At 37.6% G+C, this 20,054-nt stretch overlaps 1 protein-coding gene across 1 annotated transcript in view; it reads left to right on the plus strand.

Moving 5' to 3' along the window:
* AUH (AU RNA binding methylglutaconyl-CoA hydratase) overlaps positions 1-20,054 on the plus strand; it is a 136,341-nt gene that overhangs the window by 23,636 nt on the left and 92,651 nt on the right. The window contains exon 4 of the mRNA XM_068422558.1: positions 18,067-18,153. Coding sequence (XP_068278659.1) covers positions 18,067-18,153 — 87 coding nt within the window. The remainder of the gene's footprint in view (positions 1-18,066; positions 18,154-20,054) is intronic.

The following is a 20,054-nucleotide window of genomic DNA, read 5'->3' on the forward strand; positions in this document are numbered from 1 at the left end:
ATTTGTTATTATGTTCTGGAGGAGTAGTTACAAAGCATAAGTATGCTAGTGAAAAGAGAAATTTATTTGTTTGAATTCTGTATATGTCAGTCAGAGTTATTCTTCACGGTATCCTCTCTGTTGAGTAGCTGTACAGAAAACCTAGGGAGACAAACATCTGAAGGATACACTTGGCCATGTTGAGTTCCCTTCCTACACCTAGTTTATACTAAGTTGAGTGAAAATTTTGGAACTGTAGGTTGCTTTTTTAATGAAAAGTAGAGGGTTTGAGCCTCACTTTAGAGCTAAGACTTTTATAACCGAATGACTGAATGTCATTTCATTAATGAAAATAAATATAACCGTATAGGTTTTGAATAAGCAAATTAAATGGGATCCTGGACAGTTGGAGAAATCCTGCAGTTTTGTGAGATGTTTGAAACTGACACAATGCTCAAGATCTTTTGGGTGGTTGCAGAAATGATGCAGAAGTTTCCTGAGCAGAAATTTGTAGTGACTTGGTGTGCAAACTTGACACAAGCAGGAGCTGTGGAGAAGCATTTTCAAGTGTGTCCCAGAATTTAAGTAAAAGTGACATGTTGTCAAGATGATTATGAAGCAGTGAAAGACACCTTGAGTACCTGGAATAGTGAAATGTGCACACAGATTTTACTTAAAGCGGTATAATGAATTTTCAAATAGTGAAGGCTTTTCTGGAGTGTATTTTACCAGAATAGACTAAATTAAAATGGAAAAGATGCCAGATGGATTCAGAACATTTTATATTGTGAAAACTGTCTTCTGCAGTGGATGTCCTTAGGTAGTCGGGCAATTTGTTTTCCCAGTTCCTCTTATGAAAAGATTCTGCTTTCTGGATATAAAACACATCAATTTTTTTATTTCAGTATTTAGAGAATAATCAAAAATAGTTTTGCTCTGTATTTATAATCTTTTTTTAATATGCTTCTCTAAGGTTTGATCCATAGATGTCTTTGGTGGTGTAACTGGCTTACTGGAGCTTGTATGGACTGGAAATGCATCTTCAATATCTATATTGTGTATCTACTGCAACTGCAATGTGTTTAATTTTGTTTTTAAAAATGTGTTCTATAGAATTTCTAGCAGGTTTATACAAACCCACTTCTTCTAGGTTACATGGGTAGATTACTTCCTGGATTTCATACGCTTGTTAAAGTTGGATTTTACTTTTGGAATACAGTCCTTGTGGCACTGCTTAGGACTGCTTAGGAGTTGTGTTGAACTTTGTGTACAGCTACTCGCTTAAATGCATCATACCTTGTTTTTTTTTCCATTTCTGTCCTGTATCTTGAAGCTTGTGATTAGATGACTATTGGTATATATGACACCGTGTAAGGAATTTTTATAATTACCCACATATCTAGTAGAAAGATACGCAGATGAACTTGACTATAGTAAAGAAGACTTAACTGGAAACTTTCATAATCATCACTACACCAGTTCTGGTGTCTCTGTGTGTGTATCAGTGTTGGAGGACTGCAAGATTCAGTGCTGTGGAAGTCTTTGATTTGGTAGGGTAGACTAGTGGAGAGGATGCCATATCTGAACAGTCTTTTGTTTCCATGGAAGTGAGCAAAGTCTTCTTGGTATGCTTGAGATTCTTCTCTTGAGGAAAATCCTTAATATGGTGTAACTGGTCATCTTTAAGCAAGCTATAGGCTGCGTAGATTCCTGCAGGTGTATTAGAGCAAGATAACTGTTGATTTAATATCTAAAGCTACAGGAATATCTATACAGTCCTCACTGGTATCTTTAGGCTCTTTAAAGTCACAGGGCAGTTCAGGTGGGTCCTCTGATATCCTTGTATATATCAGCTTTCTGGAGCTCTCTGTAGGTATTTTGAAGTATTTGGATTGTTTCACCTGTGGATGACCTATGTGCTAACAAATGCTTTGAGTACTAGTGGTCTTATCTTAAAAACTTGTACTGGGCATGGCTGAGATGGAGTTAATTTTCTTTATAGCAGCCCTTATGGTGCCGTGTTTTAGATTGGTGACCAAAATAGTGTTGATAAGACACCAGTGTTTTAGCTGTCACTGAACAGTGCTTGCACACCACCAAGGCCCACTCAGCTTCTCACTCTGCCAGTGAGTCAACAGAGGGTGGGCAAGAGGCTGGGAGGGGACACAGCTGACACAGCTGACTTGAACTGAGCAAGGGAATATTCCATAACATATGACATTGTGCTCAGCAGTAAAACTGGGGAGTTTTTTTCCAAAGTAGATCTTGCTTGGGACTGGTGAGGCATTGGTCTGCTGGTAGTGGATAGTTGCTTTGCATCATTGGCTTTCTTTTTTTTTTTCCCTGTACTTATTAAACTGGCTTTATCTCAATCCACAAGCTGTCGTGTCCCCCCCCACTTTGCTTTTGCTGTTCCATTTCTCTTCTCCATCCTGCTGGTGAGGAGTGAGCAAGTAATTGCGTGGGGGCTTACCTGCCAGCCAGAGTCAAATCCAGTGCAAAACTATAGTTTTGTGTGACAACAGCAATGAAATCTTAAGTCATTAGCTGGGGTAGCTCCAAAAATGTCCTGTATGGTAATGGATACCAAAATTACTATAATGTTACCATAATCTTTTTTTGACTTTGCTAGTGGGATGCTTGAAGTCACTTTAAGCCTGTTCCAAAAGGTGTTGCAGCCCTCGAGGTTTATTCTTTTCTCCTATTCTATTTTCAGAGTGCAGTGGAGAATAACTAAGAACTCTGTATTTAGGGAGGTGCTTTTTATCTATTTTTAATCCAAAAGTATCTCTAGCACTATTCAGGTAGAAACACAGGTTTTGGGAAAAGATTGTTTCTGTACTTCTAGCCCTTCGTGATTGGCAGTTTGTGGAAACTTTGAGAGATTCCTTACAGGGATTGTTACTCTCACTGCTTTACCTGTGCATGGTTGTAGTTTTTTACTGTAACTGCAGCACCTTAGAGTATTAGGTATTAGATTACCAGTTTGAGATATATTCCTAAATTACAAAATGTTGTTTGGCTGTCTGTCTTTATAGGGCTGCATCAGCAATGTGCTTTTGCTTTAAGTCTTGCATTGCAAATCTTTGAACGGAGAAAAAGTTCTCTGTATGTAAGAGTGAAGACATTTATTTTTTTCGGGTCTCTTGAAAGCTGGATTAGTATCCTAATCTGCATTAAGACAATTCAGGAACTTCATCTGTCTTTCCAAGCTGCTTGTACATCTCTGTAATAAATACATTTTAGATTCCTAGGACAGCTTTGCATATTTTGAAATGGAATTTTATTTATTGCACAGAAAACACAGAGGGCTTTATTAGACAGAATTCTGTCTTTTAGTAATATCAAGTTGTTCATGGTTTGGTGACGATAACAGGTCAGTAGGGGTGTTGAGGAATTTGATTGACTTCAACATGATACCAGACCCATTTTAACATGATTATGATGGAGGGTGGCTATTTTAGTGCATGTAATTTTCACACTTTTCATCGTCTTCAAATCCTGGTTAAAAGCAAGCAATCAAATCTTTATTGTGTGTAAATTCCATGTCTGTCATAGACTCTCCTACATCTTCTCAAAAGCTGCAGGCTTAATTTCAGATGTCGGCTAGAGCTTTTGGACAGTTTCAGGGCATGCATATAGATCTATTTTTTTTGTTAGAAGTTACACTACTTGTCTGTGCTCCATATAAAATGTTTAAAAACTGTGTGGTTTTAAAGTGGCTAAAACCAGGTGAAGATCACTTTAACAGAAAGATACAGATTATTGATTATCCCTGTTAATACTAAATTGATGAGGATAACTTTTGGCTAGGCCTCTGCTACCCAGGACACCACTGGTAAGTGTGTTTGTGCTTAGATGAGGAACTTAATTCCTTTTAACTTCTATTATGTACCTCTGAACGTTTGACTTTCCACTGTGGTGTCTAAGGTCCAGATCTCTTCCGTAAGTATTAAGTCAAATTGAGTTGTCACCTCCATTTGAAATACTCATGTCATGTCTGTGGATATTTGACATCTTGATTTGTGAAGAAAGGCTGCTTGTTTTCTTCACAGTTCTCTGAGGTAGGTTGTCACAGTGCACTGTGTGAGCTAAGTAACGCTTTACCCTAGTGTACTAAGTGCCTATGGCACCTGGTTTCTTTACTGGTGAGGGAACTGAGCCTGCTTTGCCATTTATATTGTTAGCTGAGAAAACCTACTGGCAAAAATAATCTGATCTCATGTGCTTGGTGGTAATGTGTGCTGGAAATAGAATACGTGTGCGCAACACATGGCAGAAATAGTTATTGCATGGTAAAGAATTATTTTCCACTTTCTTTTGAAAAGAATAAAATGATCATGTAGCAGAGGTATTTAGACATATCTGAATTTATGGCGTTTTCATCTTAAGACAATTTACAACAGTTGGTTTCATATCTGCTTTCTTCTATAAATGGTGTCGAATAACACACAACGCAACTATGTATATGTGTGCTAATTGACACAAATATGAAGAAAAACTTTAAATAATTGAATTTTTTTTACTTTCTCTTCTGTTGCACTGGTTTCCTTTAAGGACAGCTTTGTTGTAGGTTTACTGCAGTAAAAGATTTTTCTTTTTTGCAGCATGTAGATTGAATGTGCAGCTTTTGAAAGCTAGAGGAGAACAAAATAACTGAAGCCACATAAATGTAGCATAAAGTTGCTTATATATTCACAGTTATAGTATGTTCATGCAGTGGCGTAGGAGAAGGTGGAGACCTGGACATAGTGAAAATGGTATGAATCTTGTACGTAGTTTAGTTTTTTTTTTAGATGCAGTCAGTGGACGTCTGTGTTGTACCTTTCAAAATGTTTTCCTTTGTAAAGTAATATAGGTAATACAAAAATGAAGGCACTCTGAAATTTCTCTTTAGATCATTTTCTCTTTGTAAAAGTTTTACTTTTTTCCTGTTTAAGTGCTGATCCCATATGTATGATTTAATAAACAGAAGCACATGTCTATTTCTATTTATACAGATCAGGCAACTCTTTTATTGTCTTATACCAAAAGAAATTTAAAAGCTAAGTAAAAGAAATGCTGTGACTCTTAGTCAAATCCTGCCTGTTTTAGACAAAATACAGTCTTCAAAAAGCTATTTAATGATAAAAAGGTGCAGATATGTAGTTGTCTACAATGTCCCTCAGTATTTTCCAACTTAATGTCGTCAGTAGTTTGTGTTAATAGTGAAGCAGGAGGGTTTTGTAGGATATAAGAAATTTAGGTTTAAAATAGTCTCTTGCTGATATTTTAACATTTCTTTGTGGAGCTCCTGTCACCAGCTGGATGTGATTGAGCTCTGGGCTCAAATACCACCATTCTGTATAATTTGTTAAGCCCCTCCAGATGGCAGGTAATATTCCAGTGTTGGATCTCCTTTCCTATACTTTCTTTCTCTGAAGTAATTTGCTGACAAGTCTATTGGATGGTCTTTTAAAAATAGAAAAGATCAAATATCTCTGAAGTATTTTAAAATAACAAGTCCTTAGAAAACAGAATTGAGTTTGCAACATCAATGCTGAAAATATAGTCAATGGATGGGAAATTTTGCTATTTGCAAGCATTTTTGGTTATATTTCTGAGTCAGTTTGAAGCCTTAGGGGACACTGGGAATAAGGGGAAGTACTGCTTGTGAGCTGCTTTACTTGGTGCTTACGAGAAATAGAGCTGCAGCTGCTGTTTTCCTGTCTGACTTTTGTGTGAACAAAGCATAATTAAGAGCCATTCCTGCTCATGGCTCAAATGCTTACTGGTCCTTACTTTCACACAGTACTGTGTGGAATGGTAAGACTTTGGCCTTGAGTGCTGGCCCAGTATTAATATGAGCCAGAGATGTTTGTGCAGGAATGCCAGCCATTTTAATAGTGTTTTTTTTTTTTTTTTTGAGTTGAAGATTTAAGCTTTCTGAATAGACTTAAAATGTCCGAAGCTAAGCTTCGTATCTTTAGCTTTGAAGGCTTTTCTTCTCCTGTTTGAGCTTTCCCACAAAAGTCCTTGTTCTTCTCACCTGCTATAGGTTGAAAAGGTTCCCAGTCAAACTCAGCTACTCTTTCTAAGGCCATTATTTCAAATCTTCCCTCAAGTTTGTTTGAGGTCTGCTGTATGTAGAGAGCAATCATCTTGTAATTGGGAGGCAACAAGTCATGATTATTGTTACAGATATTCTTCATAAGGTGTGTTTACTTTCATATACTACATGTATTATTTACCTGCTTCTTTAAGTGTTTCACTGAAAGTTATCACTTGTTGCATACCTGCACAGAATCCAGTGTCACTGAATCTTGACCTGCTGGAAATTTCCAGCTAATATACCAATATGACTAATACCTGATCATTTTGCAGGCGGATGGGACACTAAACAACTGAAGAGATACTGGGTGATGCCTTTTAAATGAAGGGATGGGATGAGGATAATGAAAAAGAAGAAAAAGGCTTTCACCAATGCCTTCATCTTACATTCAGATGAATCAGTTCAAATTGTGGTTTTTCTCAGGAAGAACTCCTCTTTTCTTTAATAGGATTTATGCCTGAATACTGACTTCAGGACTTCTTTAGAAGAGATTCTGACTTTCTCTTTTTTTGTCACATAACACGCTTCCTCCTTTTCTATTTACAGCTTGTAAAACTGGGTGTGCTGTTAGTTAACTATTTTTGTAATTATTACTAATCAAAATAGATAAACCCAGCAGTATCAATTCCTTTTAATGTTAAAAAAAGCATGTGTGCAGTGGTCAGATAAATGGTATATGCAAAAGATTTGAGTCAGTCATCTGTAATAGTGCAATGAAAGATGTATTTTTTTCTGATTACTTAATTTACTAGAAATCAAAGTGGAACCAACAGGTCGTTCAAAATTTCGTCTGTGTTCATATTTTTTGAATTGAAAGGCTTGGTATTATGTATTAAGAATATTCAGTCTGAATATCAGTATTCATTTAAGGTTGAAGAAGAAACATGAAGAATCTCACCACTAGCAAGTTTTAGGAATGCCTGCTTATTAATCAGAAGATAGAAAACTGTGTGTCACTTGTCATTATAGAGATCAGATATTAGTGGACTCACTGCAAAGCTATTGCAATTCGTAGAAATGAGATGTGGTGCTACGTTAATGCTATTTTTTTCAGTAGTAGTGGTAGTGGTGTTAAAATATCCATACATGCTTATTGTATTGAGTAAATTACTTTTAGTTTTTTTTGTTTAAAAACCATGAACTCTGGTGCTGATCACTTCAGAGGATATTCTTATGGAAGGTGTAGAATAAATAAAAATCACAATTAATGATTCCACCACTAGTTTGGAGCTAAATAGTAGGGTAAAAAAATGCAGCTTTTGTGGTTGTCTGATTTGAACTGTTATTCCGTACAGGAATTCAGTTATGTTTCATTACCAGAAAGTAAGTGCACATCACGTTATAGGCATGATGTAGAAGTTCTCTTAGTGAAGGTTGAATTTGAAAATGAAAAGTGGTTTGAGGAAGTTGGCTGTTCAGACTACCAGAATGACTGGATTAAAGAAGTACTGCTTATTGTGGAAATAACATAGAAATACAAGTGGTGTAGGAAGTAGCTTTACTGTTGTTTTTTTTTTTCGTTTGTTAAAAAATAAAGCTCTGTATTGAATAATAATTGCAACATACATTGATTTTTATTAAATGCTGATATTGATCATTACTGTGATGTGAGGTGTAAACTCACGGTTTTACCACGTTAAGTAGCTGGACTGTTGTATGAGAGATTATTTGAAGATTGGGACAAACAGGTTTGTCATGATTTGATCACTCTAGAGGTCTGTATTTGTGGTTCCTAGCCACTTACTAGGTGACCTTTACTGCTGCCACCACTGTCTTCTCCTCCTGGATCTTCTCCACTGATTCTGTGTCTGTCTGAGAGTGAAGGATGATGCAGCCTCCATGTCTGTCTTCTGCTAGTCCTGATTTGTTAGTCTTACCGAGGTCACTAGAAGTGAGGCATAGCACAGAATCAAAGTTAATATTGTCGTAACGTACTGTTTGGAAACAGGTAACTGTCCTGTTCTTGTACCTTTCCACCAGTTCTGTTCTCTTTCATGTGCCATGCAGGAAACTCCAGGAAGTCATGTTGTGATAGTTTCACAATGTTTTGGCTCCATAAGAGGGTACTAGGGACCGGGGAGTGACTGAGGCAGTTGTTGAATAATGGAAGTATCTCAAAGAAAACTGGTTGGTGTTTGGGAAAAAATTGGCTTTGTTTTCAAGATGCGAGGTTAGGATCCTTACAATGATTCCTTTTTTCCCCCTTCTGCAAGTGAAGATGAATTCAGGAAAGGCGTGTGAGGTATAAGCTGCCTTTTTTTGTGGCAGAAAAGGTTAACAGGAGCAATATTGTGTTGGGTGCTTCTAAATTTAGAGCTGGACAGACAGGATGGAAAAAGAGCCAGCTGACTTTAATCTATATCTGGTCTGAATTTGCACAGGCATTGAAAAGGGCCTGTAGAACATTCATATATAAAGTTAGGGTTGTTTGTATTCAGGTTTCCTGGATTTGAGGACGAAATCTGCCTGAATTAGCACCTTGGCCTTTAAGAAAGGCTTGGGATTCAAAAGCTTAGAAGAAAAAAAAAAGGTAAAAAATCCCCCAAAATTCTACGTGCTGAAATATCCCTGATTTAGCAGCTAGTGCTTTAAATATGCTGATAAGAGATAACCTATAGCCGTGGAGCTACAAGACTGCTATCTTACCAGAGGTAATGCTCAGAACTAGCATCCTGCCAAAGGCTCAGATATACAGGAATTGCAGACATTTTGTTTGTTCTTCACAGTTTGATGATTCTCAGGAACTTTTCTGTGACACAGAGGGGATATGTGCAAAAGTACAGATATCCAAGTCATGCTAATAAATTATGACAGCAAATCTTGTACAGAAGAATATCAATATCTGTTGTGACTTAAAAATCATAAATCCACGTTTAGAGATCTTCAGAAATATAAAGTCTTACATAAAAACCCCAATTTTATTCATTTAAATTACTTCCTTATGTAGGAAACATACAGAGCATCCTTTGTGCCAGATTCTTTTTCCTGTGACTAAAATGACTGCAGCCAGCATTCTTCCCATTTTGTTTTGAAATTTAGAATACACCTTGCTTTTTATCAAAGTTACGTGTATGTGCCTTTTTCTTTGTACTCAGTTCAGGTGGTGTGTGTTAAAATTCGTGTGCAAAAGGATTCATAGTTGCTGTCAATAAAGCAAATGATTACTAGAGAAAGTAGGTGGTTACTCATAAGTTATGACAGGTGAATTATGAAGTCTGCTGCTTTGAAAACCTTGTGATAACCATATGTTGTGAACTAGTTTCTTAGACGAAATGTTATTTAACAGGCAATTATGAAAAATGTATCATAACCTCCTTAATATGGTTATGTAACAGTACCAAAGACTGGGAGACAACCCAATTAGACAGGCATAGGGCCAAGGTCTGTGTTTTTAGCCAGTGACTGTTTATAGCTCTTTGGGGTTTCAGAGCCAGCTTTTAAGTATATTAATTCACTCTTAAGGCCGAGTCCCATGGTAATGTGCTGGTTTTACTTTTTTGGTTCCTTATACATAACATGTTAAAATTTCTTCCTAATGATCATGAGCATATGTACCCTTACTCATATTCATTTCAAATCATTCTGGATCTTCATAGTAGGCTGACTTTCTAAGAATTTTGTGCATCTGAAAAATTGAGTTCTGAATACTTACATATAACTTTCAGAGTTCTCCATTCCCTTTTAAATTAGAAGATTTTCAGCACTTGCTTAATATTTTGTGATATGTTGCTGACTTCTTTACCATTGTGGTTTTTGTTTCCTACCTAATTTGTTTAAAAGGCTAAATTGTGATTTATTTTTTTTAAATCTCGGTGTGAAATGCACTAAAATGTAGAGATCCAAGTCATCTGAGTTGGTGCACTGGAGAGCCATCATCTATCATATTTGAAAGGTCACTGAAGACCTAAGAGACTGGAAAAGGGCAAAGATTACACCCACCGGCAAAAAGAAAAATTTGGGAGACTACAGACCAGTTAGTCTCACTTCAATCTCCGGGGAAATTATGGAACAAGTGTTTGTGGAAATTGTTTCCAGGCACATGAAAGACAAGAAAGTGGCTGGGAAAACACAGCCCAGATTTACCAAGAGTAAATTGCCTTCTGTGATGAAACCGCTTGCTCAGTAGATGAGAGAAGAGTTAGGGATTTAGTCTACCTTGACTTTAACAAGGCATTTGACATGTTCTCCCCTAACATCCCTGTGGACAAGTTGGTAATATACAGTCTGGACATACAGACCATGAAAAGTGTCTTACCTGCCAAGATCAAAGGATGATGTAAAGTTAATGGCTTAAAATCAAAATGTCGTCTGGTCACAAGCGGAGTTCCTTGAGGGTCATTGCTGGGTCTGGTAGTACTATTTAATATCTGTAAATATTCTAATGATAGGATTGAACCCTCACCACAGTTGACTTCAAAGTGGAAGGAGAGGTAGATATATGGGAAGGAGGAGCCACCATTCAGAGAGACCTTGACAGGCTGGAAAATTGGGCCAACAAAAATTGCATGACATTTAACAAAGATAAGATCATAGAGCAGATCCTCCTGGAAACTGTACTGAGGCACACGGAAATCAAGGAGGTGATTGGTGACAGCCAACATGGCTTCACTAAGGGCAAATCATGTCTGTCAAATTTGGTGGCCTTCTACGATGAGGTTACAGCACTAGTGGACAGGGGAAGAGCAACTGATGTCATCTACCTGGACTTGTGCAAAGCATTTGACGCTGTCCTGCACAACATCCTTGCCTCTAAACTGGAGAGACATGGACTTGACAGATGGACCACTTGGTGGATAAAGAATTGGCTGGATGGTCGCACTCAAAGAGTTACTGTCAACTGCTCAATGTCCAAGTGGAGACCAGTGACGAGTGGCGTTCCTCAGGGGTCGGTATTGGGACCAGTCCTGTTTAACATCTTTGTTGGTGACATGGACAGTGAGATTGAGTGTGCCCTCAGCAAGTTTGCCGACGACACCAAGCTGTGTGGTGTGGTTGACACGCTGGAGGGAAGGGATGCCATCCAGAGGGACCTTGACAGGCTTGAGAGCTGGGCCTGTGCAAACTGCACGAAATTCAACAAGGTTAAGTGCAAGGTCCTGCATGTGGATTGGGGCAATCCCAAGCACAATCACAGGCTGGGCGGAGAATGGATTGAGAGCAGCCCTGAAGAGAAGGACTTGGGGCTGATGGTTGACAGGAAGCTCAACATGAGCCAGCAGTGCGTGCTTGCAGCCCAGAAGGCCAACCATATCCTGGGCTGCATCAAAACAAACGTGGCCAGCAGGTCAAGGGAGGTAATTCTGCCCCTTTACTCCGTTCTCGTGAGACCCCACCCGGAGTACTGCATTCAGCTCTGGGGCCCCCACCATAAGAAGGACATGGAGCTGTTGGAGTGAGTCCAGAGGAGAGCCACGAAGATGATGAGATGGCTGGAGCACCTCTCCTATGAAAACAGGCGGAGAGAGTTGGGGCTGTTCAGCCTGGAGAAGAGAAGGCTCTGGGGAGACCTGATAGCAGCCTTCCAGTACCTGAAGGGGGCCTACAGGAAAGCTGGAGAGGGGCTTTTTACAAGGGCAAGTAGTGACAGGATGAGGGGGAATGGTTTTAAACTGAAAGAGGGTAGATTTAGATTAGATCTTAGGAAGAAATTCTTTACTGTGAGGGTGGTGAGACGCTGGAAGAGGTTGCCCAGAGGATTTGTGGCTGCCCCCTCCCTGGCAGTGTTTAAGGCCAGGTTGGATGGGGCTTTGAGCAACCTGGTCTAGTGGAAAGGTGTCCCTGCCTGTGGCAGGGGGGTTGAAACTAGATGATCTTTAAGGTCCCTTCCAACACGAACCATTCTATGGTTCTGTGATTCTATTCTATAAATATGATGTCCTGCACCTGGAATGGATTAATCTTAAGTGGCAGAACAGGCTGAGGACTGACTGGTTGGGGTATAGCTCTGCTGCAAAGAACATCGGTGTTCTGGGGCACAGCAAGCTTAAGATGAGCTAGCAGTGTACTGTGACATTATAAAAGGCAAACAGTGTCCTGGACTGCATCAGGAAGACAACCATCAGCAGATCAAGGCATATGCTTATTCTACTCATCACTTAGTAAGCCAGTAGAAGGTTATTAGAGGGTTCAAGATTGCTGAGGGGGGAGAGATAACTGGTCTTCCTGTGCCTAGTAGATACAGAGAAAAGTACTCTATTTGCAAGAATGTATACAGTGACAGAAGATGGGGCAGTGGGCACAAGTTGCTTTAGGAGAATTCCATGCGGATAAAATAAATAAATTCTTCATTGTGAGAAGAATTAAACATAGGAATGGTTTTCCTGGAGAAGCAGCGGAATCTCCCTTGCCAGAAGTATTAAAGACTCAAAAGGACTCTGGATAACCTAATCTAGTGCATTTGACAGAAGGTTGGACCAGGTGATCTCCAGAGATTTTTTCCAGTCTATACTTTTCTATTATTCTACCAAGTAGGTGGTAATCTTTTTTGTTACTTTGTGAAAGATGGTCCAGAATAGTTAATATTTATGAAGAATTTTGTTCTTCATAAATTGGTCAGACTGGACTAATTTTTATTTGAGAGTACAATCAGTAGTAGCTCTAATGGGTAGAGACTGATGATCCGAGTATCCTGGTTCTGGCTGGGCTTGGAGGTACAATGGAATTCTTACTGGAATGCATGCATATTTTATCTGCAAAGCATGAAACAGTTTTCTTTCACACAGGCAAGAGATTTCAGTAGTGATTAAATTTATTTTGTACTGTGATTTGTCAAGCGTGTAGCTTTACACACAGAAAAAAATATGTATAGCTCCCTTTTGGGGTATTCCTAACCTCATAATAGTTGATTGAGGTTCTGCTAATGATTTCAGCTAAACTTGGATTTCATGCAATGGTTTCTCTAGGAGACATTCACATCTGCCTTTGAGGAGAGATTATTTACGTGTACCCTAATGGGTGGGATTTTTGTAGTAGTTATAAGTTAATGTATAATGCGTCTCAAAGTTGGCCATTTGCCTCAGTATTTTAGCTTAGCATCTTAAGTGTCTATTTTTCTGTGTGGAGAAGGAGGGATATTAATTCACAGTCTGCCTAATTACTTTGTATCGGAATAAGCTCTGGGTACATAGCAGTTCTTAACCTTTTGATTGGTGAGGTAGTGCATGTTTTGTACTCCTAGTTGAAAGCATTGTAAGTTTCCTTCATAAAGTCTTTAACCTGTTTTGTTGTGTTATTAAACATATTATAGGTGGTGCCTCTGTGCTTTGCAGTTTTCGATGTTCCTAGTTCTTGCAAACAAGATACAGAGGAATTGGACAGAATATGCAACAGAGTATCTTCTGATACTTTCGGTTGTCACTCCCTTTTGAAATTTTGATGTACTGACAGAATTGATCGGTCTGTGTTTAGCAAGATCAAAGGACAAGCTCAAAATAATATTTTCAATTTAAGAATTTAGTAATTCATTCTACCTCAAATGCCTGTGTATGTGTCAGTTCCTTTCCTCTTCTCAGAGAAAAGGCACTACTTTCGAGACTTGGTAAAATAACTTCACTGTTTGATTTTGGTGTGCCAGATTTCTAAAAGACTTATTTTTAAATATTTATTGAGTAAAGTTAAAATTTTAAGTATGATGTATAAACCATCAAATTTTATGCCTTTTTAGTTTACAGCTTTTGTGGTGTGTTTTAGAAGTATGTGTTAAAGCATAGTATAGAACAGTACTGTACAAGAAAATTTCTAGGCATTTATGGTATTTGGAAAGTGAGGCTTATGCAAAGATGTTGGAACAGATTTTTCAAACACAGCACTTAGCTTTTCAACAGTATATAAATTCTGTTTAGAAAGTGTGTGAAAATATCCAAATAAGGCAAGAGGCATGGGGTCAGAGTAATCACTGTAAAACTTGGTTTCTTTTGGTGTGTTCTCTAAGTTAAATAGCCATCCTTGTCATATAGATGTGTAGGTGGAAAAATTCTGGTGAATAACAGCAATATGCCTGTCTTGCTGGACTGCCTTTGGCTTTCTTAAATAAACATTTTCTCTGGCATCATTGTGAAATGCAAGTCAGGCACACCCTGCAAAAACTCTCTAGACTGACAGTGTACAACAGCCAACCATTGAGTAGCCAAATGTTTAAAAACATGCAAAGAGAGTTAATTGATTACATCAGGGTTTTTATATTTAAGGGAAGTAAGGTAAAAAATAACTAACCTTTCCATGTTCTTCCAGTATTGGAGGGGGGAAATAAGAAAGTAATGGATCAAAATAAGAGATTTTCTTTTGAATTGACAAACCTATTTAAAACAGCACGCATCTTCCTCACAGTAGTTTCAAGGGTTGACCTGCGAATACCAGTTTTATGTACTTGCTGCTCAGCAGACCTCCAAAAGGCTGCTGTTTGTACTGGTGTTTTACAAACAGGACTGTTCATTGGAAGTCTGCAGGGAAGTTCTCTCCTACCAGTTTTCTTCATAAATTTGGAAGTGATGCTTCTGTGAATTAAGTTGATTCAAGAAGAGTTTCTTCACAAGTGGAGAATACCTGTCTTAATTCTGATGTAGCTGCAGGAGGAAGTGGCTGATTGCACTGTCAGTGTAGTCTTTCACTGTTGCTTTTCTCTTTTGTCCTGTACTAACAGCTAGTAAGTTGAAAGAGACACTCCATAGTCTTTAAAAGAGCGTTCATAAAGTGCTGGGAGCAGAGAGGTGAGAATTGGGGAGCATGACCCAGTTAGTTTTGACTAGCAGATGAGAATCAATTAGTGGGACAAAGCATCGAGACGCCAGAAAGCGTAATATGGAGAAAACAATGATTCATGCTTCAGCACAAACAGGATAGATGTGGGGATGTAATTACAGTGTATGATCAAATCTGCAACAGTTAGTTTGCCTCACCTCACTGGTAGCTCACGTTCCCCCTTTCTTACGTCTTTGGGTAGAAGGGCTTAGAGAGCCCTACGTTCAGTGTGGTGCGGAGTCACGGACCTACAGTACGGCCCCCAGAGTCTGTTGGGAGTGGATGTGGGGAAGCAGATAGGCCAAATGTGTCCACAGATTTTGGCTGTCGCCCATGGGAAAGTTGTAGAGGTTTGTTCTGTCAGAGTTTTTGTGGTTTGAAAAGCTTAGCTACTTTGTTGCTCTCAGCAGTTGAGCAAATACTATTTTAAGATACTTTAAAGTAGGAAACTTGGGGTGAGAAGAGGGATCTTTGATTTCAGTAGTTGAGAGAGCAGAAGTCTCTTGTTGAACCTGCACTCTCCTTCATGGCTGTCTTCAGAAACTTAACCTTTCCTGCTTCTGAGGTGAGAACAGATTTCGAAGGAACACGTGAATAGTTCTCTGCTATATGGGTCAAGGAATTCTTCAGTAATTCTTTGATCAGTGGTTGTATCTTATAACGGGAACAAAAGTATTAAGTCGGTGGCAGTTCCATCTCCCGTGAACTAGAGGATGCCAAGGCATGTGTTCTGTTGGAATGCAGTGAATGGTTTCTGCCTAAAAGTCTTCTCTCTGAAAAAGCTTCAGTTACTGTTATTGTGCTTTGGAGGGCTAAAATAGGAAAGGGTTAGGAAAAGAACTTTTTCCATTTTCTTAACAGTTATGAGGGAGAAATACTTAAAAAGGGAAATGTAAAGTTACGGAAGTTGGTTAAGGCCCTAAGATCAGCTGTTGTACTAGAAATTTTTCTACAGTACTCAAAATTATTAATTTTATTTTGGCAGCTACCTTTTAATCCATTCTTACAAAAGGTCTTGTTGAAAATTTAATAGATTTCTGTAAATATCTTTAGGGAAATATACGTTCTAAATGAAGGAAGAAGTCTGCAGTTTGTGTATTTTTTGTTTTAGAAGGGTTGGGTTTTTTTTTAATTGAGTCCATTTTTTTAATGAATCTGAATAAATCAACACCTAAAAATTGCCTTACTCTTATCTTGACAGTAGATTTTCTTAACAGTGATACTAGAGATATTTTTTAGGTTCAGTGCTTCTCTTTTGAAGTTTTCTTCATATACTTTTCAAGGGTATGCCCAGTGAGCAGGACTTCAGTGTGTGGAAGTTTTGATTGAGATTGCACAGCCATACAGTTTTCTTGTTCATAAAGCACACGGTGTCTTGTTGTTCTTATACACGCAATGATTTGGACAGACTTGTAGAAGCTAGATCCAGACATAACATCAAAGAAGTGATATTTTTTCATTTGCGCACTTGCTGATATAACTTTTAAAACAGGTTTTGTCATAAAGTTTTATAAAGCTCCTTTTAGCTATAGAAATACATTTATGTGTAGGGTTGCGAAAGTAGCTTGCAGTTTTATATGATTTACAGTTTTATCCAGATTTATGAATGCAAATTTTGTTTGCTTTTCAGTGTCCTGGCAAGATTTCTGTATGCATTGTTTGTGAATTACTAAGGTAGCAATTGCAATTTTGCTGCAGTGCAGGCTTGATCACAGTAATTCCTGTTTTATACTGCCTGCTCAACTGGCCTGTCATACTGTCTTCAGTTGGGGCATATCCTAGAAGGCTGTTTGGAAGCTTTTGGCAAGGTGTCTGATAGCATGAATTAAACTTGACATTGTTTAGCGAGAAGCATGCAAATGCAGTCAGATGTGGTGCTTCATTGTTTTTATATTGACATGCATAGAAAGAGAACAAAAGTCTTCATGAAATGAGGAGCTTTGCTGTGATGGAAGTAGAAGGGGAGATGCAGAGCTGCCTTATTGGGCATGTTAGATAAAAATGAATGTCTATCAGAAAATGTCAGATTGATATCCTGATTTTCACAGAGCTAGACTAGAGTTGTGAATTTCAACTAATGCTGCCAACAAAAGTATATCTAAAACTATGTTTGGTGAAGAGGATCAAGAGGGTCTAGCATGAGTTAAGTCCAGAAGGGTAAAAAGGGAGCGTCTATGACTGCGTAATTTAAAATTCAGAGTTACAGTCTTAACTTAATCTGAGTCCGATGCATTTTCCTGAATGGATAGCATTTTGCTTCTCAGGGCAGAGAAACAAAAAATGTTTTTTTGCGATGGTTATATGACTTGTTTAGCCTTTTCAGACGTATACCAAGAGACAAACTTAATAAGTTCTTTTTTTACCAGATGGAAAAAAAACACAGTAAGTTGCAGCAGGAATGTTGCACTTCTTTGGAGGATAAATATGTACGTGCAGATTTTGTCTTTTTCAAGTGTTGTTCCTTTATAAGAAAGATGGACTTCCTGTCTTACTCTGCATTTAGCTATTATTATTACTCTCCGTTTCTCTTTTTCTTTACATGTTCATAAGAGAAAATGCCAGTTTTGCGTATCAGTGAATTTTTAAAAACACATTTTTGTAACCATCTCTAGTTACATTGTGTTTTTTAAACAGAATTATTTTCACATATTCATGAAGAAATAGATTAAAAATCTCAAGTTTTAGCATTTTTTGGAAGAACAAAAATATGGTATATAACTTATTCAAAAATATGTTTCAGTAAAGTGAGTTGAACAATAGTACTGGATCCACTGTAGAATTTTTTATTTAGATAAATATAGTCTGTTAAGGTAAAAACATGCACCGTAGGTATTTTATGATCTACCAATGAGAGAATAACAAGAACACAATATGAAAAACATGTATTTATCACACTTTGTGACACAGTTGGGAAAATGAAAGTCTATGTCAGATGAGATATTAGCATCAATGCTGTTGTTCATAAACTATTTTAATGTGAGAAGAAGAAATGTTACTGGAAAGAATACACTTAGTGAAAATCTAGTGGTGGGTAATTTGATTTTTTTTTTGGGGGGTGGGGGTTTTTTCTTTTTTTTTTTCCTTGGTAAACAGTCCATGTTTTCCTTGAAATCTGTGGAAAATGGATGTGACCAATTTGAACTGTCCTTGTCTCAAAGTAGACTTAAATTTTTCTGGAATGTGGGGATATTTTACTTCTGAAAATGTATTTACAGTACTGTATACAGCTTGCTAACATGTATGTAAAATGTCACTTACAGGTGCTGACCTTAAAGAAAGAGCAAAAATGCACTCAAGTGAAGTTAGTTCTTTTGTCTCAAAAGCAAGAGCAACTATTAATGAAATGGGTATGTAACCTCTCCCTTGAAAATGTTATTTTAGCTATAACCTGAAAAGGGTTAGATGAGAGGAGTGACATAAACGTGCATGGTTAATTCTTGACAGGTAGTAGGATGTCTACAACTATTTATATTGATAAATATGAATCAAGGTGCATTACTTCTTTTAAAATGTCCCTCATCAAGTTGGACTTTTTTTTAGAATGCTAAAAAAACCTAAATCTCAACTGGAATAGAGGTGGTTTGCCCTGCTGTTTCCATAAAGGATGGATTGTTCAGTGACATCCAAGTACTTTAGAATTTAGCTTTTACTATTGCATTCTTGTGGTTGATATAATTAATACAGTCTTTAATGCATTTTAGAAACATGTTAAACATCAGCTGTTGATGGAAGGTTAGCTACTAAGGCCTTCTAAAATGTTGTTTAATATGCACTTTTTCTGGTGTAGTAAGACGTGTTAATAGTTCAGGATTTTAATTGACTTGTACCATTTTTTAAGGCTAGTAATTTCTCTATAAATTTTACATTATGAATTCACCATCAAATCATTATGTTTCTGCATCTCTGCTGATTAGTTTTAATATAATTGTTTTTCAACAGGTCATTGCTGATACGGTTTGTCAAAAAGAGAAGTCAAGGGTACCAAGTTGGAAGAAATTAATTTTATACATTTCATTTATAATTGCAATATATTTTGTCACGTGAAATTTTGGCACAATACTCTGAGGAATAAATAATTTCTAAGATAATGTTTTTAGATGCATTTCCTTAATAACATTGGGTCAGATCTTGGTTTGGCAGAATGTTACGAATGGAAACCGGTATGTTTTTACAGGTAAATGACAGACTACTGAAGATTGAGTTTTTGATTAGGTACTTCATGGAGATGCTCGTGTCCTTGAATTAATGTCTTGTCTTTGAAGTGAAACAGTTCCTCAAGGCTCTTTAAATAAATAAAATCAATAAAATATCTGGAAGTGAATAGATCATTAAGTTCCTGCAGCTGATACTGTATTTCATGCTGGCATTTGTCCTTTTATTGGAATGGTGAGCAAGAGGCAACAAGTTGTTCCATTTAGTTACTTTGTAAGATTTTTGGGAGGCTTCCTTAGCTCTAAGTAGTAATTTTTCAGCCTTACTTGTACTGAAGTTACTGGAAATATGTTCTGAGCTGCTATTAACGTTTAAATAGGGGCAACTGGTTTTAAGATTTTCCTGTGATTGGGAAATAGTTTTTTTTTTTAATTTGATTATTTTTAGTTTTTAAAGTGCGATAATTCCTGAAGTCTAAAGAAGTATTTGGATTCAGCATTCTGTACTGAATGACTGGAAAATATGCACAGCGATTTGATGCTTTGTTTTGCTTCAGAGTTGAAAAGACTTAAAGACAAATTTTTAATTGTCTTCAGCTTCATTAAGGTTCCTGTGAGAATGTTTAGCTACTGAATATGTAAGCAAATTTTCAGTGTTATCTAAAATGTTTACAGTGGGTCATTATGCTAACAGTAAATTACCTGAAGTTTAGGAAACCAGTATGTGTGCTTTCATTCATTGATCTCTAGTTTCTTTTTCAACAAAGAAGCATGAAATTGTGAGTAAGTGGAATTAAAATTTGAGAATCTAGGTCACTGAAGTACCTGGATAGGAAGGTTTGTGAGGGGATGTAGTAACAGCAGTTAGACAGGCTGCAGGCTGGAAAAGAGAAAGAATTTGAACGTAGCCCTTGCCCGATATTGTAACAAAACTTTTGGTTAGGTCGGGTGAGTGTCTGTCTCCCGTCCTCCTTTTTCCCCTCTTCCTCCCCTTTCTCCCTCCTCCTTCGCTCACCCATTACTTCCTCTCTTCCCCATTTTGCCGTTTCTGCTTTAAAACAAAAAAAACCCCAGTGACTAGAAGGTTCTTTAATGGT

This window comes from Nyctibius grandis, chromosome Z (assembly GCF_013368605.1).
Source record: "Nyctibius grandis isolate bNycGra1 chromosome Z, bNycGra1.pri, whole genome shotgun sequence".
NCBI classification, from domain to species: domain Eukaryota; kingdom Metazoa; phylum Chordata; class Aves; order Nyctibiiformes; family Nyctibiidae; genus Nyctibius; species Nyctibius grandis.